The sequence below is a fragment of the Fulmarus glacialis genome, unplaced genomic scaffold (genome assembly GCF_000690835.1).
Source record: "Fulmarus glacialis isolate BGI_N327 unplaced genomic scaffold, ASM69083v1 scaffold13610, whole genome shotgun sequence".
NCBI classification, from domain to species: Eukaryota; Metazoa; Chordata; class Aves; order Procellariiformes; family Procellariidae; genus Fulmarus; species Fulmarus glacialis.
The window spans coordinates 1-25,267 of NW_009185886.1; the positions used below are offsets into that span (position 1 = coordinate 1).

The following is a 25,267-nucleotide window of genomic DNA, read 5'->3' on the forward strand; positions in this document are numbered from 1 at the left end:
AAAATATAAATATATATATATAAAAAAATCAATTTCAAATGTATCAGTTTGACCTGTGGCCAGCATTTTTCACCACTTTGCTTAGAAGCAATCACAAATCATAGTGACGAAAGTGAATTAAACCTACTCTCTAGCATTTACTTACTATTGTCAGGTGGGCTGCTAGCCAGTAACTCTGGGGCAGGGCCACTGCTTTTCTCTGCCAGGTCTATTGCCATCTGGATGTCCTCAGTCCATTTGTCCATTTCGGCATGGGTACTAACAATGAAAATTCAGGTTTTATTCATTTTCATACAGGCTGAAAGCAAACTCTAAGAAATAGTCACAAGTTGAGCTTACTTTTAATTTAAATAAATGAATTCAGACACAAGATGCTAAGTTTTTTTCCTAATAACTTAGTTTTGATTCTGACTTGCACAATTGCCACTCTGTTTTGTCCCACTCACTTTTTTTTTTCCTTCACAAGTGGCTTTCACAAAAGAATATACCTTTGAACTTGTTTTAGGAGCAAATCCAAACAAAATGACGCCTCTCTGCTTTTCTATCTGTCCCACTGTGAAAGCTGCAGAGAAATACAGTTTATATGTGTAAGTTGTCTCCACTGAAATACCTTGCAGCAACAACGATGGACTGGTGTTGACCTCGTAGTGTCAGACAATGAGGAACCCCCCATTCCTCTTCACTTTCTTCTATCTGAGAGATAAAAGCCCCAAAAATGCAGTCAGATTGCAGGAAGTACATATTTCTTAAGGTGAAAAAGTGAACTGAACAGGCTCTTACCATTGGGGAAAAGAAAACTAAGAGAAATGTTCACAAACAACAATTCTGAGCTAGGTATTGAGAAAAAACCGGTGGCTTGGAAGTTGGAAAAACAGTAAGTTCGTTCTGCAATAACCTCTTAAACCAAAAGCATGGCTTTGTCTGCTTTGTGTCAAAAAAAAAAGAAGGAAAATAGTGGTATTTTTATCAGAAGAGTGATTCATCATACAAAAGGATAGGTTAAAGGCTGGGAGTGCTCTGGACACTGCAGCATAACACAGTTCTGTTGTGAACAAGTCCACGCCAAATGGACATCAATAATTGAGAAGATTCCTAGAAACACTAGATAAAACTTGAAGCCTTGCAGGTGTTTAGAGAAATTCAGTTACTGTGGTAGTGATTACCTAATTCAATTCTCAGAAAAACAGTACGGAATAGATACAAAGCCAGAGAAGTTCCAATGAAAATAAGGGGGGGAACGAAAGTGTTTTGAAACTAGCAAAAATATTCTTGAAATCATGTAAGAAGAAGAGGTAACTAGGTGCTATTGGCTCAAATTGGCTGTTTTCCAGAAGAATTGCAACAAGAGCTCCAAATGACATTGCTGCCAGCTTCCCATTACTTTGGCTTTAAGATACAGAGCTGAAAACATTAGGGAATGTTTTTTTATAGAAATTGGATTGTCGTTACTGTTTACTTGCCTTGCACAGCGTGTCTATTAGCAATTGGTGATGAATTACTTGTAAGAATCATGGTTAAATTTATGGTTTAAAAAAATAAAGAACCCATCTCACGAGTTTTCATTATGAGGAAGCTGCCCCCAAAAATGCCTTTTTTCCCCCCACTTTTGCTATATAATCACCTTTGTGTAGAATGCTGCACGAACATATGCCGAACCCAACACAGCCCCGTCAGGCACTGCAGAATGTAACCACAGCTTCTCTGAATCCGAGAACAGCCCTTCGCTGCTGCTTTCAGCCCCGCAGAAATTCATCAAGCAGTTAAGATGGGACCACAAACGGCCATTTAAGCGTGAATCTCTTAAGTTCTCACAATACTTACTGTCATGCCATACAGTGGAAGATGCCCGTGGACTTTAAACTGATTTGATGCTGTCAGGCCTCTACTTGTGTACAACAAGATATCGTTAAACTAAAAAGCAAGAATAAGCATTATTAGAATGTCGGCATGTGTGTATGTGGAAAAAAAATCAGATGGTAAATACGGGAAAGCTAGCCAGTGCTGGCTGACTATTTATATGGCAGTTCTAATGCACGAATCCAAAATACTGGCTTCCACAATATTCCGGTACCTAGTATTAGCACCTGTTATTTTCCCTGCCTTCCTTCCCAGCTAGCCTCAGGCATGTTCCCACAATATCTTCCGATGCCTTCTAACATTCCCTTTGTGATCTCTGGGTCAGAACTAACAAGCCACAACAACAGTGAAACCAAGTAGTACGTTTCACACTCTGTCACACTTTGAAGCTATGGAAGATAAGTGTGTTTCACCAATATTTTCTTCTGTGTGGAAAGATAAGCAAGCACGCCTGAGAGAGGTGTGTCCGACTTAACTCTTACGAAGTAAGCGGCTACCTATTACTCCCCATATTCAGAAGGAAGCTGGGAGACCTCTTTTAAGGTAGATGGCTTTAGGTTAGAAAAATCAAGGTGAAGAGACTAAGTATTTCAATTTGTAGAGCTTCCTGCATGTAACAGCAGTTGCCGAAAGCATGTCAAATGACCGCCTGCATTTTGTTGCCATAAAATGAATGGCCTATTTTCACTGTGCCACCTGGGTCAAAGGATGTTTTTCTCAAACCAGACAGTTGTATCAAGAAAATCATACTCTGTAGTGTGAAACAGAGCTCTCAGCACAGACATCTACAATCCAATAGCTATAATTCACGAAGCCATGTGGATCAGCCACTAGAGGGGGATTTAATTTTGCCAAAGATTACACGCGTATTCAGAGTACCAGAATACTGACCCGCGATTTTACCTCCAAAAAGATTCTGGTGCTTGAGACAGACCAAAGACTTCTTTGAGAGAGCGAGCAACTGACTTGAGAGTCTAGTCTCAACTTTTTAATGTTTTATACAGGTATAATATCGAGGCATCATCTGGTAACAAGAACTGTAGTATGCAAGAAAATATGTACCATATTCATTAGGCTTCCTCTTCAGTGACTTTAAAGGCAGAGGATAATCCTCCCCAGATAGATTTAGCAGTTATATTTTTGGCTCATTTGAAAGATTAAATATCAAACATCTTGTAAAACCTAGCACACCTAGGTTTTCTATACACCCACTGTCTTCGCCTTTTGCATACAGAAGCCAAGGAAGTATTTTCCTGCACTGACTCTTTAATGTTTTGCCCTGTAACGGTGGACTAGAAAATGTATGCACTCTGCTGGGCATCCCAGTGCCCCGGCACCAAGAGCTGAGCAGCAGCAGGATGGGGGGCCTGGGAGCAAGCCAGCTGGCCGGGAAGAGAAGAGAGGAGGAACCATCTCGTCGGCTCTTGTGGATCGGAGACCAAGTGGGATCACCATAACCTGAAAACGCTGCGAGTGATGGTGGAAGGAGATAACCCTTCCTAGTGCAAGAGTTACAAAATATATCCCCAGGTAAAGGCAGGTCCTTCAACATGCTGGGCACTCGTGGGCTGAAACTGGATGGTTTGTGGAGAAACTTGGTTCCATAAATGTGTCCTGAGAGCATTATGTGGATTATCATTCATATCACCAGGAGTTACTCTTCATCATCTTTTCTGGACATGCCACTTTTCATTTTATGACGACTCTGCTTTTATTTAAGACAATGCTTTAGGAGGTATTATTTTATCATGATATTCACAGTGCCATATAAAAATAAATAGTTTTACCTTTGTAAGAAGCAGTTACAAAGAGAATATTGGGTTTGGACAGAAACATAAATTCTTAACAACCAGCTACATAGGTGATGTATTATGTTAACTTAAATAAGGGTGCTTAAAAATACTTAGTGTAATTCACAATTTGAGTCTAAAAGTATGCCTAATAGTTGCCTGCAGTTACATTTCATTATACAAAGAAAAACTGTCTTCTTGCTTACCAGGAAGAACATCCGTTGCTGTAAACCTTTTCCAGACAACTTACTAAGACTGCCCAATCTAATGAACTCCTGTGGGAAACAAATACAAAACAAATATGTACCTTCTGCAAAAATGATGACGATTTTTTATTATGCAAAGATAAATACGACTACTTGGTCATAGGACTGACCTGACCATCAGTCACCAAGACTTTTTATTTTCTTTATTAAATACGTTAAAGATCTTATTTATAGGATAATTTCTTTCCATTCATAACTGTCTTTAGAATAAACTCCTTCACAGTCCTTCATTCATTTTAAGAAAATTCAGCTAACCAAAATTTTCTTTACCTACCATTGGTTCCTTCAGAAGCTCCCTCTTTCATCAGTTTTGAATGAATATTTTTCATGTTACAAATGATGTAAAAACTAATGATAAGTTGGTCTGTGTGTTACTGGTTAGCCCCTGGTAAGCTTCTGTTGTGCATATGGCAAACACAGCTCTTTACTGAGATGTAAAATCGGCTACACAAATCAACATCACCATCAGCAGCAGAAAAAGGAGGAAATTTGTCTGGCAGTGTGAGTTATCCTAGTACTATCCATGTTGTATAATACAGTACATTAATTCAGATCAGACTGTTTAAGAATGTTTAGGGATGGAATTATAGGAAAAGTAGCACATCTGAAACTTTCAAAATGCTGGATTTCCTGGGCTTACTGTGAACTATACCGTAATTCACCCTTCCACTTATCTGAAACCTATGAAAATATCATTTTTCAGTCACTCCCTCCAGCTTCTGCCAAGAGGTTTATATTTATTTATTACAGTCTTTCGAAGGTCACTCTACTCATAATTGTGCAAGTAAAAGGCATATAAAGCATCAGAATCACCTGCAGCTTAGCAATAAACTGGCTGTCGAAGATTAATCTGTGCAGAGAGAGACTCCAGTTGCCTTAGGATTGCTGTGAGGTGTCCAGTCCCCCTACCTGCATTGCGTAAGGGCTAAGGGGTGGAAAAAGTGGCTAGAGGTGGTTATCCCTATATCGCGGCAGGCTCACGTTACCAGAGAGGCCACTGGAAGCTGTTGTTGGCCACCAGAAAATATTAATCATAATTACTATTTATACGGTACCACCTAATGGTCACTAGCAGGCTTAGCACCACCACGGCAAGCGCCATGCAAACACACGAATCAAGAGCTGCAGGTCATTGCAATCTGCAAGCACAGCTGACCACAGGACATTTTAACGTTCTATAGGAAGAAGCTCGGTAGCAGCAGAGACCCCAGACTGAGGCAACGTGTAGAGGATGGTTACCAACAGCGCCCTTTAGGACAGCTGAATCACTGGCCTAATGTGAGACTTCTCCTCTGAGACGTGGAGTTCAGCCACCTTCGGGTAAACCCAACCATGGGTGACAGTGGCATTTGCCTCCCAGCCCAGCCTGCGCCGGGCCAGGGACTTCAGCCGGAGCTAGAAGAGTGGCCAAAGGGCTGGAAAGCAGTGACCTCTTGGGCATGTGCCGGAGTGTGGTGGCCAATGCTTTCTGTCTTGGCAGGCAAACAACCTCTGCGCCTCATCTGCCTTTTTCTTGAACTTCCTAGGAGAGGAAGACTGCTCTGTCTTTAAATAGAACAGGGTAGCAGAAACAACTGATGACAGCATTTAATTTCATGTGATAGAGAGATGCGCAGGCTGTGAAATGTCCTGAGGGGCTTGCCAAGGAAGTGAACGGTCTGTGGATCACTGGAAGGAGGCATGAGCCGTGGCGGCTGCTTGGGAGACAGGGAAGAGGCAAAGTGAGGAAGCAGAGAACAGCCACAAATCAAGAAATACCCATGCCAGTGCTGCCTTCCCAATGGCATATCAACTTCAAACCCCTCTTTCTTCATGTTTGAATCCTTAAATGAATTAGACCCTAGAGAGCTCAGCAAGCTGCCTCTCTGCCACGACCCCACTGTGGCACTAGACATGGGCACGGCACGGCAAGGAGACTCCAGGCTGCGGCTCTCGCTGAGCGGTGGTCCGGCCAGCCTGCAGGGGTGCGTCAGGGCTGGACGGCCGGGCTGCAGGGCAACTTCCAGTGCTGCCGTATTTGCAGTTCAATGCAAAACTAATTTTTTTTCCCAAGCTGTTTCCCAGAAATGCATAAAGGGATAATGCATAAATGCATAAATGCCGCAAGTACTGTTTTCGTGTGTTACACACAAAAGTCAGGGGAGCGGGGAGGAAATTACTTCAACAAGAGACAACTCTCAAGTTTGCACGCAAGATACGTGCACGCAGAAAAGTAAAAAAGGGTACAAATACTACACTGAGGCTCACTTATTCGGAAATAAGCCTCCATTTTTAAAAAAGCATGACAAGTAAGAAAGGGATGTTGGTATTTTTATAACACAATTAAAAGTGTTTACTTAAGGCAACACTGTCTCAAAAATTATTGCCTAACATTACATGTAGACTAAAGAGACTGCTCGTCCCCAGGGCCATGAGTTTCAAAGCTAGGCATTGTGAAAGGGCTGAAGGTCCTCCAGCACAAATGTCTTACTTTCTTTTAATCTGCTATGCTCTAGCATCGAGGGTTGAAAAAAAAAAAAATTAAGGGCAACAAGAAATGGGGAAATGTGCAATTGCTCAAGCTCTGAACACTGATAAATATTACATTTTTACCGCTTCTGTTGTAATAGATGTTTGGAATTGCCTACAACCTTCTAAATCTATACATAAGATAAACCTAATAAAATCAGTAAAAAGGTAATAAAGATGATTGCTTCTTCCCGCTTTAAAGGCTGCTGTTTTCTATGGTGTTATTATATTTACATTTGATATTTTTTCATGAGAGAAAAAGGTTCATATGAGGAAAGGCAACTTCACAGCTGCTCCTAAGAAACATGTTTCTAAAACATACCTAATGCTTTGAAATCGTATCAGACCTTGATCACAACTCTGCTACTTACCCTTCCTGCTATCACCAGATTGTCTATGCCTATCAAGTCTTTCTTGAGTTCATGCAGCTTCTGGAAGTTCTCCATCTTTATCATATTGCCATGGAGTTGAGCCACCATTTCAGAAATCTCAGCCAAAGCAGCTAGATGGACAAAACCATAAAATGCTTATTAAAAACTTACAAGAATGTTCAAAAAGAAAGATGGATTTTGTCTGCAGCACTCAGCTCAAGAACATCAACTTCCTTGTGTTACCCTTTTCCCTCACAGTGTAAACCCACACGGGCAGACTGAAAACCGCACAAACTCTTTGTATCATCTTATTGAGGATGGAGCGTTGTAATGAAGAGACAGTCTATTTCCTCAACCAGAAGTTTGCTCTATTTTAGCCACAGAAACTTTGTAGTCAAATACTTGAATCAATTCAGAGCACCAATGAATGGTTCTCCTAAAGGCTTTCATTTCATATATCTCCAATTAATTTAGGGGTCTTCTATATGCTTGAAAAAAACACACAGCCTGCCACACACTGGGTCAGGTCCGTATTTGAAAACACCAGGAAATGGCAGTGTCATTTATTGTACCGTCTCAGATGGTAAACCTGGTAATCCTGCGGTTTGTCCTCAGTCCCAGCAATGAGAACAGCTGGAAGGGCTGCATGTCCCTGAGTCGCATCACGGCTCTACTTCATTCTCTCCAAAGACACTACCAACAATGAGTGACCTAACACCTGGGAGTGATTTTCCTAAGGAAAATCTCCATTGTTGAAGGGGATTTCTGCTGTGTGAAGAAGGATCAGGTGGGATACAGGAGGAAGCAGGCACTACGAAGTCCCACTCTGCGGCAGCAGAAGCCAAACCAAGTGTAGGCTGCTGCCGATTTGCTTCCCATGTCTTGCCTTTTTGCTGTGCCAACAACACAGTAAGTCAACTCAGGGAACTAAGCTGAAAATCACTTCATCACTTGATGTTTTCTGGGGAACCATCTCATGGACTGGCTCCCTGTGCCATCATGTATGTGAGCACCAACCTTGATAGACCTAAATGGACGGGCAGTCTCTGAATGGGCCGAACACACTGATTGACTGACGTTAGTGCTAGAAGAGCAGTTACAGCCATTTGTATTAAAAAAATACAGTCAAGGGAACAGTAACAGTCATTCTTCGTTCTTAAACCATTGCTCAGTGTGCAGTTCATCCACCTGTTAGCGGGAGACCTGTGCTCTCTGCTGGAATTCACATCCACATCTCCCATTTTTTTTGCTTCCTTTACACTCTGACCTTTAACAAAAATCTGCAAACACCTTAGTAAGAGACTGATCCCACAGTGATAGTGTCCCCGAGTCAGAATGTCCTTCTCATGCTCTCTTATTTTCACCCCTGAATCCTGTGTTTGTATCCATTTCAAAAGTGGAGCAGGAATCAAACCTTGGTGGCTGCTGCACTCTCTGGGGAGCTGGGAATGGACACATCATCCTCATCATCTAGCCTCGGCTAAAAGAAATGAAGGCACTACTCACTGCATTCCTTGAGATCATTCAGGCAGTAGCTGCATTTAGGCAAACATCTGTGTCACGTAGCACTTCAGTGCCACAGACCTCTGTGGCATTTCCTATTGCTAGAGGTCAAGTTACCTCTGCATTTTGCACATTGCCTGCTGTGGGTCTCATTGCACAGCATCTAAGGGAACTTAGCCAGCTAACTCAGCTAACACCTTACAGCTGGGAGTAGTCATGCCAAGCATTGCTCCCTGCCCAAGTCCTTCTGTGGATCTGCACTGAGTGCTAACTGTATAGATAACACAGTTATCTTTAGATGTAGATAGCTTACAACGGGGGTGGGGGATGGGGCTAAGAAAGGAGGAAAACAAATAATCAAAAAGAAATAGCAGGCAGAGAGTTCGAACTACAGGAGGAAAATTTCTTCACATTTGGAAAAAAAACATGTTGGCAGCTTTGGTCCCTGAAACAAATAATGGAAATGGTAATAGAGCAAACTGTACATCTGGAAGTAAGACAAATAACACTTAAAGACATAATAACAGCAGCCATACTGGGTCAGACCAAGGGTTCACCTGGGCCAATATTCTGTGTACCTAGCAGATCTCTAGGGAAAGCTAGGAACAAGACATGTGGTATGTTCCCTGTGTTCTCTCCCAGCCTCCCAACTGTTTTCAGTTCAAGCGACTTCCTGAACTGCATGTCATTTCTGTGTGTTTAATAACCCCCAGCAGATTTCTCTTCCAAGTACTTGTCCAGACTGTGGCATAATGTGTATGCAAGAGCAACCTTAATCCTACCATTTCTGGTCTTCTGAGTGCTGCATTTTGCAACTCAATCCTCTTTCAATGTAGGCTTAAAAAAAAGATGTTTTTTTTGTCCAGCCATGCATCTCTAATGGATTTGGATGCCATTCCCCAGCTCCAGGAACTGGTGTGTTTTCTCTTACTTACCTCTTGAATCCCTGAAGTCTATGTGGCTTGGTGGATAGTGTTTGCAAAGCCTCTCCATTATCTGCTTGTAGTGCATAAGCCTGTGTAAAGGTCTGAGAAGGAAGGTATTGAGAGGCAAGTAGCAGACTTTCTGTAGCTCAAAATCCCTGCAAAAGGTCTCCAGCTTGCGAGAGTTCTTGATCCCGTTCTCCAACTCCATTAAAATCTCATTGTGCTTCCACAGGTGAATTGTCAGTTGCTGATATGCACAAAGAAAAGAGCATGTGGTAGAGCTATTAGCAATCACTGTGAGACATGACTCAGTCCAAACCTATTCCAATAAAAAATCCAACTAGCACAGCGGTTGGGATTTTGCAAACAAAATCACTGCGCAACACAATAGTTCTGATATTCACTTGAAACGGAGAAATGGCATTACTCGTTTGAAGTACACACCTCCACCCCCTCTGCATTCCCTGTAAAACAAAAGTACATGAGTAAACAAAACTAAGTCTGATATCAGTGAGGAATCCAAAGGCAAGGAGATGACATGAACATAGCTCATGCAAGTAGGTGCAACAGGGAGAGAGCTAGACAATCCGAATGCAGAGCTAGGAAACAAAATGGTTTTCTAGGAGGATGAAGGGATTTAGTTGCCCCAGTTCCCTTAGGTGCTTTTGGGGAACAGATGCCGGCAAATGGACTTCTAGCTTCTGCTCCCCTGTTATTAATGAGAAGTTGCATCTGCCAGGAATCTGAACAAATGCAAAAATAGAGGAGTTGTCCGACACAAATGGGTATGTTAGAGTTCTTCATCCCTGGATTGCGTTCTCTTCTCCTTAGTGCAGTCTCTAAGATGATCCCACTGGCAGCAGGGGAGTTATGCACCAGCAAGTGAATGAGGATTGCATGAAATACTTAACTTCATTTAGGTCCCAGTATCCCAGGCATTCACGATTCCCATTTAAAACAATTCAGCAGTATTTTTTTTAACAATTAACACAGCGGCCTCATTTGTGTTTTGGAAAAGGTAAACTAGCTCTTCAGGATGCAGAAGCCAAGTAAAGTCTCCCAGTACATGGTAGAATATTAACCAGCAACAAAAAGAAACTGAATGCGATGCTAACTGGACTTCAGAGGACAGTTTGGCTTAATGTAAAGCTCGTGCTTTTTGACACATTTCCAACCAACTCCCGTGATTTGTGACATCCTTACCAGAAATATACCTTCCCTACAGCAAGCTGCTTCCTCCATACACTGCATATTCATTTTACAAGCCTGTAACTCAAGCAAAGACACAGCAGACCCTCTGGACTACTACAGAGGCTGCCCGTTAATTACTTGCTCTTAACCTCTTTCCTATGTTAATTAAACAAGGAGTGACAGTTTTCAGGTCTTTTAACAGGTCTCATGATAAATATGTAGAGTTTTAACTAACTTTATTGTTTCCAGTGCAGTTCTTTAAGTCAAACTGGGCTTTGGCTCCTTCCTCCAAATATCTGTGCTTATCAGTGGTGGTGGTTCTCAAAGCAAAGAGAACAAAATCCCCTAACGGGAAAGGGAGAATGGCGAAGGTGAAAGCACACTGGTCTAAGTTACAGTGAGGACTGTATGCTGCCATTAAACTAGTGCCATAGAAGGACCTGCAGACAGTGAAGGACAGACAATTTAATGTTGCAAGATACTGAGAGCAGAAGCAGAGTCTGTCAGAAGCTGAGATTCCAAAAACTGTTTGTGAAAAGGAGCGTACTTCTTCAAAGCAGGGATAGAGGTAGAAGAGTCCCTCCTGCATTTCTTCCAATGCCTCTGAATCGTGTCTTGAGGGGAAAAAGCAGTTCCTGCTAAGTACATTGCAGAAAGGGTAAGGCCGCCTTATTGGTGACAAAACTGTCTGTATTGGGGACTGTAAATCAAGATTTCTACATTCTCTTTTTCTGATTTGCTGTATAATCACTCACATGTCACTTAACCTCTCGTCATCTCTCTCTGTCCTTCTGAAAGATAAGCCTAGCACTAACTAATGTCTCAGGAGAGCTGTAAAGATTAAACTGCCCTTTCCTCCAGCCAAGGACTCAAGGCGGCTCCATTTACTAACTGCAGAATGCCGAAGTGGCAATCACCAAGGAAAGATTTATCTTATAGTTTCGAAAGCACTTTGAGATCCGCATGCTGAAGGTGCGGTGCCATGTTTTGCCACACACTGACCTGGATGCATAGCTACATTAATAAGGTGAGCTGTGTGTTATTCATCCATACTGTAAAAGTCTGTAGGGCTTTTGTGGACTCCCGCGCCTGCGTTCCATGCTGTTTGTTCAGTAACGCAGTAACACAGAGCATCAAAATTACTACTCTGGCCAGACTAAGAACAGATGCAAAGTCTGCTGAACGTTACACCTAGATTTACACTTCATACATGTATTTTTGCTTTTAGCTTTAAAGGGCAATTATTCACATTTATTCAAAAACCTTTCATCTAACTTGGCACCATAGTGCACAAATATAAGTTTCCCAAATCAAATCAATATCCAGGTTATAGTCACTACTCCTGCAATATCTTACCGCTTATATTTGCATGCACAAGTAGGCACACTCGGCGTTTGAACAGTCTCTTCAGCTGTATAAATTCCGATGTTTTGCCCTCTTATTTGAAAGAAAAAAGAACTGGAAATGAAATGGTCCTGAACTTTTGTTCATTGTTCCTGTATTTGGAGAGTGGACTGAGAAAAGGGACTGGACAATTTAAAATCAGCTTGCAATTCTGAAATCTCAGGGCTTACCAAACACTTGCTACTTCATCAAAGGAAACTTTTATAGCATAAGCCTTGATCACAATTGGCAAAAACCAGCACAACAGGCAACATCATATGAAAATGAAAAGCATGCTAACGTTAATCCGTGTCAAAGCTTAACAGTTATAGGATCATTCCTACCTTCATACTCTGAATGTTCTTTAGCATAACATCTCCGATTCTTTGGTAATCTCCTTTAATGTGAGCATTAGAGCGGCCTTCCCTGTCAGCAACAGAAATATTGCACACTTCAGTCACGCAATAAAACCACATAATCACTTATAAGCACAGAAAGGAACTCAATAGCTCATTTCTTTTAAAATCCTGACCCCCATGCTCCTTTGCTCGGGAGCGTGTGAGGACTCTTCCTGACGGACATGTAATTCTCAGGCACAGTACACCTTTCACCCAGCCTGGCTTGCACTCCTAACAACAGAGAGGGCAGGCACTTAACAGAAGGATTAGATTTTTAAAGAAAATTGCTAACATTTTTAAACACACCAGAGAAGGCTGGAAATGGCTTGAGAAAAAGGAAGAAATCAAAATCCCATGACAATACGTGGGCTTAGAGCAGAAGGATAATTCTGTTCAGAAACAAGGATTGCACCCCGGCACAGGACCTGCAGGTGTTCCTCCTCTGCAAAGCTTTCTGCTTGTGCAAGGGACAGTGGGACAATAAAAAAAAAATCCATCCAGCATCTGGGTTTGACTCATAAGTGTTACATACTGGCAGGAATTTTCTTTCGGTGTGTCACTTTTGGAAGTAAAAATGCAAACTGCTCCCTCCCACCCAGCCAGCTGCACTTGGGTGGGTGCTCCATTTGGGAGAAACCCAGCTTCTGATGAAAAAGAGATTTCCTGCTTCTAAACCCATGTGCGAGACAGGCAGGGATACCACACTCTGACTGAATCCAAACACATCTTTGAGAAAACACAAGAAGAAAAATCATGAATGTAAGAACCTAACTGTTACAGATCTGTTCCAACCAAGTTAGGTTTTCAAAAGAAAATTACTAGGGCGAGTTGTGGGGAGAAGCACTGTCCCCTTCCCCTTTCCAACTTCTAATACTGCATCCCAGTTTCCTGCAGCATGGCTTTTTACATGCCGTCCTCAATTTTTAAAATTCAGTTCAACTCCCACATCTGAGTATTGGGAGACAGATCCAGTCCTGGTGTAAGCAACTGCCATTCAGCCAAAGAAATGCGCTACCTTGAAAGAGGACAGAAATATAATCAAGCTCTAAATGAACCCAAGGATAACAGGACCTCTGTTTTGTGTTACCGCTAAATGGATATATTGTTTTTCACCCACTTGCAGTAGTTCACGCTTTTAAGAAAATTCTGTGTGCAGCAAAGGAACAAGTGGACAACCAGGTGGTAAATCTCTCCATTCCTTAGTACCAGCAGTTTAGCCAGAGAGGTCCCACACTCACCAAATCATAGAGGATGCAGCTGTTGTTAGGAATATACTTTCACTGGTAAGACACATAGAATTTTTGGGTTTTTTTAAATCCATATGATTACATTAATAGATGCATATTCAGACATATATTTTGTTTTGTAAAGTTAAACATGGTTATGGTCATGCTGGATAATCTCTCCGCATGCTTTTCTAACTGGGAAATGTGGAGGGCACAGCTTATGAATACTACACAGTAACATCTCGTATTTTATCCTTCAACAGACAAAGAGACTCAGCTGATAAACAAGGGATTGCTCCATGTTGATTTGAGCAATATCCAGTTTCATAGGCTGTCTTTAATTATTTCTTATTGTGTTAAGTCTCCCAGGCACTCACATGCCTATTTAGGCAAGAAAAATACAGTTCTCAACAAGATTTTTTATGTTTTTTCTGAATCCAAAGGTTACACTGGGGTAGGAAGTTGGGTTGTGTCAATGGTAACTTTAATTAGCATCGCCAGTTTTGCAAAAGCACTACATTATCTAAACACTGCCATAGTCAAAACATGCCCAAGAAATGGTCTATATTGCAAGGAACAGCAGAGGTATGTACAGATGTTACAAGACTACAGTCTCCACATTACCTGAGCATAGAAGTCCAATTTCTCTCTCCAGGAAGCCTCTGTCAAGTCATCTCCCCCCATGCTGTTCCCTGCCTTTCCCTTCCCCCATGTCTGTTCATCTGGCAGCTCTCCCCACTGAGATTTCCTCTGAGAGGTTGTAAATAAAGCTTTCCAGCCACTAAAGCTCTGCTCAAAGTGGTGCATATCAAAGTGCCCCCGCCTGAAAACCACAACCATTTGAAGTCCAAGGCAGTAGCACCGCACTGGCAGGAAGCAAGGGAAAGTCGCCCTACACCCGTGCAGCCAGCATGCAGCATCCCATCCCAAATGGTTCACGCTGTGCCATTGCACACAATCCCAGAAATGTCAAAGCCAGATGATTTTGTGCTGCTGCCAGTAAACGACATGGTAGTCGGTAATTATCTCTAGAAGAATTCTTGTTTTATGTGTTATTCTCTAACTCTCTGGCATTGCCTGGATCCTTTTTTACATCTCTACATTTGATTTAATCTAATGGACTTCAGCAGTTTGGTATGTTTCCTATTTACTGGCAAGATAAATATTAAGTACAGCATTACAGACTGCTATTTATAAATAGAAATTGCTTTTCTGATTTCAAGGCTACAATACAGGTTGACTGGAATACTCGTTGCAAATTTCTTATCTACTAGCTAGCTACTCGAACGCTGACCCCAAACCTACTGAAGTCATAGTGAGTGCTTCCACTGAATTTGTGAACTTCAGCTAATATTTAGTGCAGCTGTTCATTGAACAGTCAGGTCCTTATTTCCTAAAAGTTGACCCCCTGGCCCGTTTTCAGCACAGCCAGCACTACTGCTTGCACAGCATCTCGTCACATCAGTCACATGCAAAGCATCAGGAACATTTCCCTTCATTGGCTTTGGCCACAGACTGGTCCGAGGCTTTTTTTAAAACAGTTTGAGGGCTTTCAAATCTCACTCTGCATCTTGCCAGAGTGACAAAGAGGGAGAGAAGGGGGTTCCCCAAAAGCAACAGCCTCTCTCCAGCTGCTGGCTGAACAGTGAAGAGCTGAATCCTACCAGAGCTCTCAGCCCAGGCCAACAGAGAGAACCTGTGCTGCAGGCAGATGCGTACTGCTGGAAGAAATAAAACCCTAAGAAAATCCAGAAATGTGATGGCTGGATATTGCTCCTTGTTCCAGGCATTCTCCCTGCTCTGGCTCTCTATTTCCATGCAAACGCTGCCTCTCACAACAGAGATGATTTTCCCACTGGGGGTGGTGCGTATGTGTGTAGACTGTGATGCGGAGCAGAGGGTCAGGGAAAGCTGAAGCCAGGCATAGGGGAACACGACAGCTTCACATCTGCCTCCTGAACCCCATCCTCCACTCCACTCCAGCTCTCTGCCGGGACTCCACAGTAACCCCTACACTACACTGCCCTCTTCCCCAGCTCCTCAACATGCAAATCCCAAGTAAACAAGAAGAAAAGAAACCCCAAGAAAAGAGCATCCAAATACACAGAATATTAAAATAAAGACCAAACACCTGCTCCATCAGATGGTGTCTTACTGCTTCAACAGCCCAAAGCACAGCAGCAAAGAGGAGAGCTCTCCCTGCGGTGTATGTTTTGAATAACAACACTTAGCTTGCTGGAGAGGGGAAGAAGTGGCTCATTTGTTGTGCATCGATGGCTAAATTGTTCTTCTTACTCCTTGTTTTCACGGGTCACTGTTTGAACACGGTATCTATCTGCCAGTGACAAGGGACAGAGCAAGGATCTTACAAATTTTCATCAGGAGCTGATTTATGACCCCCAGCTCCACAGAAGATGTAGGAGCTGCTTTTCCCACACATAATGTGCCATCGCTCTATTGTTTGGGGAGGTCGACAGCCACTGAAAATCATGCTGAATCGTGGAGATTCTATGATTCTATGAATAGTGGAGATACTATTCCGTAATAAGTAATTTCCCATTTTTCTCCAAACAGTGTCTTCTCAGTGTACATCACTGAAAAAGGAAATATCAGGTCAGCCCATACTATCCTCAATCATCCAGGAACAGTAGTAGAAGGAACAGAAATTTGATGGGGATGGTGAGAAGGCAAAGAAGGAGAGAAAGGTATCTCAACAGAGATTTTTTTTCCCTGGTGAATATAAAGAACTTTGACTGCAGCCCTTCAATTGCAGCAAAAAAAAATCAATTGCAGCAAATGGTATTTACAGTGTGTGACCTTCTGTTACATGCTTAGGAACAGCATCTCCCTCCTGGGTACTATAGCTTGTCTTTGAGCACTTAAGACACTTGGCTTTTTAAGAATATTGTTAACTAAAGTTCTAATATTAAGAAATACCTTAAACATCCCCCATTAAAACTGCCTTTTAAATAAGAGGAACATTTTGTAACTGGAAAAGAAGAGTTGATAAAAGCAAAGCACCCTCCTCCTTGCTCACACCCTGCTATTACACAGTGCCTCTTACTGCCCTGCCCATTCCAGCCATCGCTGCAGCTGTCCTTTCCGGCAGTAAGTGCTGCTCAGAGCGTAAGCAATGTACTGCTGAAGCCACCAGAGTTTCCCAGCGTCCCACCAAGCCTTCGGGGAGCGTGCACACATTTAAAGACTTTGGGCTGGCTATCCCTGTTGTGGGAGAAACACAATGCACAGCAAGCATGCATCAGTAATGCTTTTAAACGGTAAGAGATCAGAGCAAGTAACACCATTGCACGGAAATATACTGAAAACACAACAACATTTCATACCTTGGTGCCATGGCACCTCCTCAGAGGCGATCCTGGGTGCATCCCGCCTGGGAGAGCTGCAGAGATGAATGTAACGTGGCTCTGGGTGTGACTAATGGATCCTGGACAAGCGATTTCTCTCCCACCATTTCAAATTCATTTGGGTGTGGCATGGCTCTAATCCCCAGAACTACCCAAAAGTGACTTCAGCAATGCAAACTGTCCTCTCAAAAGTGAGCGCAATGCACTGGCACCAAGCCCCTCTTAATGTCTTTGTCTCAGGAATCCACACTGCATGACTCTGAGGTTTATACTACAAACACATACTTCATTTCTGCACATAGGACAAAGACACTTTCGAAACTGTCCTCTTCATCCCTCTTCACCAGGCACGCAGAACCAGCTGAACAGTCAGCACTCGTGCATTTGAGAAAGCAGATAAGGACTGCTGTTTTGTTTATATAAACTGTTTATCAGGCTGTTCTTCCTGACCGCAAGTACTACTTCCCAAACAAAAAATGGTTAATAAATCAACATTTAGCTCATCTTCCTACACGTCCCTGAGTGCTTTTTATTACAGGTTTTCAAACTGGCTTCCATGAATCCTGATTGAGACTTCTCCTTTCATATGCTAAGATCTAAGAGCTTTTTTGTCACAAATTACCAGCTGCACGTTTCTCAGCCACATCTGGTAGTGCTGAGTAGCAGCTCTCCTCACAAATGCCTGTGAACTGGGAGTCAGATTACTGGCTTCCCTGGGAGAAGGTAAGTCTGCCTGCATTTCTGGAAAGTACGTAACGCTTTTTCTTCCTAGCACATGAATAAGGCCCAAAACGCATATTCACACTACCTGATAGGGCTTCCTAGGGCAGAAACGGCTATCCTGGCTTGCCCTAGCATTGCTCTCTGCAGTGCTTAGCGGTCAACCAAGGGGGGAAAATTATGGTTCTCCATTTACAGCCTTCCATCAGAATTTACAGAAACGTTTGGAAACTTGTGATACAAACATTTAAAGGGGTGTGGGAAGATGAGCTCAATTTTTTTGGCTGGAAAATGGTGCTTGTGGCCCAAATGAATAGCCTATTAAACAGCTTAGATAAATGAAGGAGCAAAACCTAACTGACTTCTCAGATTCAACTGGCCAGATGTCAACGGAGCATGTCATACTCTGCCTGCACTGCCCACACCTCTTCCTCCTTGCCACAAAATCTCTCAGGCCCTGGGAAATAGGAGCCAGCTTTAAGTCACCAAGATATTCCCCCCATATTTCCTCCCAGCAGAAAGGGTTAGGAACTCCTGGCCTTGCACCTAAAGCCTTGCCGAGGAGCAACCTAGATGAATCCTGGTAGCCAGGACCAGGACCTGCATGCCGAGGTGCCGGACGCACCTCTCCCGGCCCTTGCTAACAGGACAGCCTGACGTGTGCTCTTCCCTCTCCCACCTCAGGCAGCTTCCTGCCCTCTTCCCCTCCTCCTCCCTTGCTGTGCGAGGGGGCAGAGCCCCATGCCTGCCTGCACCCGCCAAAGGTCATCCTTCCTCTCCTCAAACTACAGGGCCTCTAGTGGGGTATTTTCACTTGGTCCCAGGAACATGGTTAGTCTCGTGAACAGAGGGCTCAGCACAGTCTGGGCAACTGTTGGGATTCATGGGCTGCTTCACTCACCCAGCAACAGCACAGGCAGGGCAGAAACATCGACCAGGGCATGGTATGACTGATCTTAGGATGCTGTGCAATAAAACCACCAGGAATCTGCTCAGTTCCATGGCCAGAAAGAAACTCTGGCTGTGAAAAATGCAGCAACTTCCTATATTCTGCAGTTGGCTATTGGTGTCAGCATCAATTCGCGTCTTGTTAAAAATTTTCTTACTACGCACTAGACACTGAGATCTGCTGCTCTTTGGAAATGTGGTACTGAAGAGAAAAACGGGTGAATTGTGTAAAGAAACAAATCAGACTTGCCAAAATCTATAACTGGGTCAAAAGGATACCAGCCCTTAAAATGTTCAGTAGCAAACAGTGCGCCTCTGACGGCAGATTCAAACAGTTCAGAAGCCTTCGAGCAAGCCAGAAATGCTTTTAATAATGTGCACAACCTGAGCTTTTTTGAGCCAAATACTAGAAGTCTACAGATGTTTTAACAAATTAAAAGCACGGAGCCATCTAGCAATTGTTACATGCGATCCTCCCCTGGCCTTGCTCTCCTCACAGCTCTTTTGCAGAACATCAGCTTCAACGTGATCCATGTCCTAAGAGACCAGGGAATGGCCTCCCGTAAGAGCTTCCAGCATGCAGCATGAAGGTTTGAAACAAACCTTAGACAAACGCACTGATGTCTAGGCAGAGTGAGCAGGCTGAACTGCACTTTAAGTTGATAAAACCCAGCATCCTACTCACTAGGGGAACACAGACGACTGGTTGCGGGAGGCTCTTCCTCTCAGACAAGCTCCCACAACACATCTGGGTAGCTAGGGGCTTCCAGGAGCTTGATGAAGTCAAGCTTTCATTCAACTCTTTCATTCAAAGGCCCTTTTTTCGTAGGACTCGCCACCCTCTGATGAATACAGAGCACGCTCATGTCTCAGGACAAGCGTCCCACCTTCCTCCTCCTTCCACCCACATGGAAATTTAAAAGAGCTGATGTAGAAGAGTCAGATTTAAATGAGTTGGCCTGAATCCTGCCCGCACCTGCCTGCAGCAGTGCCACTGGCTCAGCCAGGCCAGTCAGGACCTACGCAGCTGATGTAGAGGCTCAGCGCTGTGGTGGTGAATAGAGCCCCGCCGGCTTAAAACCACCCGGGGCCAAAGGTACAATCATGACAGCACGGACATTGAGCTAGATGACCTTGACGACACTGATGAAGAAATTCCCTATCACATTGCCACCAGCTTCTTCTTCTACAAGCTATGGGGCTGTTTATTTTTGTCACTCACTGTTTAATTAAACGGTAGTCTCTAAAGGATAGTTTATTGCTTGCAGCTTATCTCGGCATCTGTGGCATCATATAAAAACACCAACACCTCCAAAATAACACCTGCCAGCAAATCCACCTCCCTTCCTAAGGCACGAATTCAAATCTTCCAGAACTTTAAAAACAAACACCATCTACAACAGTGGTATTATGTTAGGTAAACCCATGCTGTTGGTTGCAAACTGGAGGCAGACCAGAGGCAGAATGTGACTGCATTTCTGTCAAATGAATCAGAGCAGCCGACAGAGAATTCCCAGTGGCTTTACGCTAACTGTGGAAGGACAGTGCAATAGCTAAGCTGACAAAGTCAGAATGAGGTGCCCGGCTGAGACACAGTTACCCGAGCAGAATATTTTTGAACAAATTTGGATTGCAAAGTAACTTCGTAGCAGATCAGCACTTTATATCATAGAGTGACTACAGTTTAAATATGGTATTAGGAGCCTTAAACTGAGGTTTTCCACTCTGTGAAACCGTAGCCTTAGGACACAAGGAAAAGCTGGAAAACAAAAGGCTTACTCATCTCTAAAAGAAGCTAACTGAAAAGGAGAAACAAAATAAAACCATGGCAAGTATAAAGGCCTAAATATTCTTTCTGTCTTTTAACATACCTCTCTAAAGGCCTAAATACTCCTTCTGTCTTTTAACATACCTCACCCCACTTAATACAATGCCACCTTTCCACAGCAGGCTGTTATTGCAGCATCATCCGATTTTTGAAAAACATCACACTTGAACAGGAGGTTGGCATCCACCTGTAATGCCACCAGCAACCAGAAGGATATAGGGGGATATTTCAACACGTGCCCCAGGAATCAGCACCCAGCAAGCTCGCTAGATTAGACTGGTCTGATAGAGAGCAGAACCTGCCCCTTTACTAACTGTATAAATTTTCCTTTTCCCGCCATTTGCCCTTAACCCCAACTAATTGGAGATTAACCCCAATTACAGTTAGTCCTACACTATGGCTGGAGAAACAATCACTATTTTATAACATTTGAAAGAGCCTTCTTGGAGTACCTGCAATAAATGTTCCTTACTGGAAAGCAATCAACACCAGTAAGAATCCTGACTGTATTAAAACAGTAGCTGCCCAATATAAAAAGGGAGATACAGGGAGAGCTGCTGTGCAGCACATTGCCTTAGAAGTAACCTTATGTCAACCATCAGCCACAGAGTTCTGGGTGAGGATGTCAGCTCTAAGAGGCAGTATCACATTCCCCTCTCCCCAGAAAATACCCGCTAATTCTGGGTAGGGTGGGTTTGGATAGCACTAGTCTGCAATGTGTTGTGCTCTCATTCAATGACCTCGCTCATCACATCACAAGAAGCTAAACTCACACACTCTAAGACTCTGTTTTGCTTTTGTTTTGATTAATTAGTTAAAAGCACTCATCAGGTCTGTCTGCTCTGCTTTCACGTGATTTTCCATTGTCACTTTTCTAATTGAGAAGGAAAAGTTGGGCTCCCAGCACCAAAGATAAACTACCAAAAATGCCTACACAGAGCAAGACAATCTAGTCCAGAAAGGTCTAATCAGAGCAAGGAGAGGGCTTCTGTGTGCTGCCTCTGCTCAGATATCAGTGGTCAAATGAACTGAGTTAAGAGTCCTGCCAGGGAAGAACTACTCACTTCATAGCTATTTCACAAAAATGCCATGTTTTACTGTCACTATTATGCAAAGGATAGATAATTTTTAAGCCCAGTGTCCTCTTCCAACACTCTGTCAATTTGCAAAGTGCTCTGTAGACCCTGAGAGTGCCAAAGCTGCGGTGCTGCAGAATGGGAAGCTGGCCTCTGAAATCCCCCTCAGCCTACACCTATTTGACAGAAACAGGACTTGGTCCTTCGCCACTCCCTCTTTATTACTGATAAGCCTTGCCTGCAACGTGTTTTTCAGAAGAGCTGCCATATAGAAACACTGACATTTGGCAAGAGAAAGCTTCATCCAGAATTACGATCTCATTTGCGTATGTCTGTACCTGAGATATCCGAACAACAGAGTTTGTTGAGTAAACACGAACAAAACATGATTCAATATACCCAGTCTGTTAATAACCAACATCTGTGACTTTCACAAATGAATCACTACCGTCGATCACAAAGAGTTAGCAAAAAGGGAATGCAAAAATGCTAAACTGCATGAAATAACACAGCTAAATAACAAACAACAATCTTACCACAGAGCAAGTCTCTGCTCAATTTCCTTGAGAAAACCAGTGTGAAATTTGTGCAAAGGTTCGAAGTTGGAGAAAATGAGATTTTTCAATGTTTCGGGCATGCAATCCTCTTTACTCACTGCACTCTGAAACCACTACAAAGAAAAAAGAAGCAAGATTATCGGGGCGTGGAATGCAGCAGGTATGATCATTTGCTGTCTTTATACACCTAACCCAAATACACCTAACCCAGGAAGAATCTTATTTAGCTGGCACTAGGAATACAACCCAGGCTACCCCTGACACTCCTACATGCTGAACTGGTGCTCTTATCAGCAGTCAGGCCCTGCATAGTTAAAAAAGAAAGTCCCTTCCCCTTTGCCATCACTGATCAAATCTTGAAAATTCTTTTCAAGCCCAAACTGGTTGGTCAATACAAACTGAATTTGCAAATGCTATAGGTGCAAGAGAAAGAGTACTGCAATACTTGCAACACTTGCAAACATTCCAGAGAAAACAAAAAATATGCTCTGCATTTTCTTTTGCTGAGTTCTGTCTGAAATCCCTTTGACAGGAATTGGTACAGTAAGCATTCAAGCCCATGTTGCTGTGTGCAGATAGACAACATCATGCACTTTGCAAAGTGAACAAGTAGAAGGACGGTACTTTGCACTTCCAAGACAAGCCGCCAGTAGCAGAAAATAGGAGGGTCAGTGCCAAGCACTGTTAAGACTGCAGCAGGCTCCTGCTCAGTTTTGCTCCATATTCTTTTTATTTCACTCTAGTAGACCTATAGGTGACGTAAAGCCACAGGACTAGGGGGCTTGCCAAGGTGGCACTTACTATTATCTTCAACATGATAACACTACTCCCGCTTCCTGAGAGCTTCCAGCTATCTATGGTTGACTTCCAGCAGTGCCTAGAAGGCTGTTGGGACCATAGTCTTGATTGACACTGCATCAGCTGGAGCTGACCCAGACCTGGGATACAGAGAGACCTCTCCCAAGCCTTCCTCTCCCCCGCTTTAACTCCGCACTGAGCAGAGCTAAGGTTGAAGAACTGCACACCTACCAAGTCTCAAAATTCATGCACGACACTCGTTCCTTCTACCTTTTCCAATGATGCTGGCTACTTGTTCACTCTCAGTGGCCTCCTGGGCCAGACATCTGTGGGGTACAGCTGATGGGCCTGATGATCAGCTTAGAGGCAGTTGTATGCCTCTTGGTGACACAGCAAATTCAAATTTGCCTACCACAAGAATAAGGGCCAGGGTGGGAAATGGGGTTTAGCTCTGAAGAGCTAAAACTTTCTGTATCTGCAGCCACTGGGTGAAATATAAGATGAAAACAGCATATCTGCTGTTGAGACTGCAGCAATGACCACCGTCCCACAGAACCTGGCCTCTTCCCTCGTTGGCCTGGCTTCCCAGAAAGCCAGGGTAAGTAGGCAGTGGAGCCACAGCTATCTTGATGCCTGTAACAACCATGCTGCTCCGGCCTATATTGGCTATGTCTAAGCTGGCGTCAGATAAACTGCATCTGCCATGTGGGCTCCGGGAACAGAGAAGAAGCTGGGGAGAAGGTGTCTCTCCCTGGTTCCCAGCTGGTACCAACAGATTCTTCCCTGCAGCATGTCCTCCTCACCACAACACTCAATGCAGGAGGTGGCAATGCACCTCACAGAGTTTCACACACTGGGCGGTTAAAGAGCTGGGAGGTCTGGAGCTGGCAACCCTACTGAAACACCATGAGAGGTTTTGGATCCAGTGCGCTTTTACGGACAATTGTTATTTAAGGCCAAGTCTTGCGCACATTACTCTTGGAAGTTAAATAAGACTGTTGGTGTGTGTGCAAAGGCGGCACGTATTTGCCTTGGTGATTTTAACAATCACACTCTGATCAGATGCTACAGATTAATGCCTTGTTTTACAGACAGTTTCACTTACTGAAAAATCAGAATCTTTCAGATAGGTACTCCACAATATTTCATGTTAAATGGAGGGCATTTAATCCAGGAGAAAACATTTCTATGTCCCCCTAGGGAGCTACTTCAGTTTTAAGAGAAGTCAGTGAAAACCCACAGGCATTTTTAGTCATTATAACCACAAAGTTTGAGAACAAGAAAAAATAACTGAACTGTGTCCCAAGCTCCTCAACCTGATAGAGTTTCGTAGTGCATGTTACTAACCACAGTGCAAATCTCTACTTTTTGCTTTTTGCGTTATTTCCTCCCTAGAGCTGTACTCCTGTGCACTGCAGAGAATGCCTACAGTGCAGAATATAAAAGTAGCACAGAACAGCTAAGATGTTAAATGGAGCAGATGAAATACTACTGCTGACTAGAGCTTCACGTGTTTCATGAGTAACGCTCAAGTAAACATACCGATGTGATGACTTCAAGGTCCTTCAGGTATGTTCGTTCTGTGGTTGCTACTTCTTTAGCAATGAAGTAAGCTTTCTCAGTTGGGAATCTCTGCAAATTGCAAACACATTAGGTTTTCATCTGCTTTTATGGAACTGCTTTCTGTAGGAAAAAACTGCAGACAACAATCACCAAGAGAGTTACAAACTAGTGACCCTTGTTTGTGGTTGCTGTGACTCACGCTTCAATGTTCCTAAGCCCTGACGCCCTGAAAACAATCCTTCCTTACACACACAAGAGAACAAGCACTTTCTATGGGTTCTTGAGAGACTTTTTTTTCTGCCAAGGTGATTTCTACAGCTTTGGGGTGCTGATATTCCTTTCAGCTTATTCCACACATCTGGAGCAGGACATATTCTGAAGTTCATAAAGAAAACCTTTGCAGGCTAGATAACAGTTTGAATCAAATTTGACAAGTATCAAATTTGACAAAATGACAAAAATTAGTGTCTGATTATAAGTGTCATTGTCAGGGTAAGAATCCAAGTAAAAATACTCTCAAAAAAATCAAATCCATAAGATTTTCCCAGTGCGGCTGGGCAACCTGACAATGGGAGAGGAGAAGAATTTTAAGGTAAGTTACAGATTTCAAATTTCAGGGAGAAAACCCCAAATCCTCCTGTGTTATCCAAGAGGCAAAAGTGGTTTTGACCTCTTAATTCTGAAGAGCCAAAGGATCCCAATTGATCTTGCTCTGCATTGCTCAGGAAGCAAAAAGGAAGAGCAAAACATCCATAAATCTTTTGCTTCTACATTTCCTCCCTGAAGATCAGCGATGCAGAGGATGCACTAGAAAGGGATGCGAGGGGAGACCGCGTGGGCATTTTCTAGTCAGTATACAACTCCATAGGAACCATCATCAGCTGGTATAAGCTACAGCAGTCACTGGCTGCTGTAACTCAGACTGGCACAGAAAATCATCAGTCTATTAACTGATTCTTGGCTTTTCTTCTTCTCAAATTTCTCTCACATATC

General features: G+C 43.2%; 1 protein-coding gene across 1 annotated transcript in view; it reads right to left on the reverse strand.

The window, feature by feature from the left end:
• Window positions 1-145: 145 nt before the first annotated feature.
• FARP1 (FERM, RhoGEF (ARHGEF) and pleckstrin domain protein 1 (chondrocyte-derived)) overlaps window positions 146-25,267 on the reverse strand; it is a gene marked incomplete at both ends in the record, with an annotated part of 55,763 nt that continues 30,641 nt past the window's right edge. Inside the window, 9 exons of the mRNA XM_009582666.1 lie at window positions 146-258; window positions 611-693; window positions 1,822-1,911; window positions 3,854-3,922; window positions 6,793-6,923; window positions 9,231-9,468; window positions 12,140-12,221; window positions 21,893-22,026; window positions 24,254-24,343. Of these exons, the coding sequence (XP_009580961.1) occupies window positions 146-258; window positions 611-693; window positions 1,822-1,911; window positions 3,854-3,922; window positions 6,793-6,923; window positions 9,231-9,468; window positions 12,140-12,221; window positions 21,893-22,026; window positions 24,254-24,343 (1,030 nt within the window). The remainder of the gene's footprint in view (window positions 259-610; window positions 694-1,821; window positions 1,912-3,853; window positions 3,923-6,792; window positions 6,924-9,230; window positions 9,469-12,139; window positions 12,222-21,892; window positions 22,027-24,253; window positions 24,344-25,267) is intronic.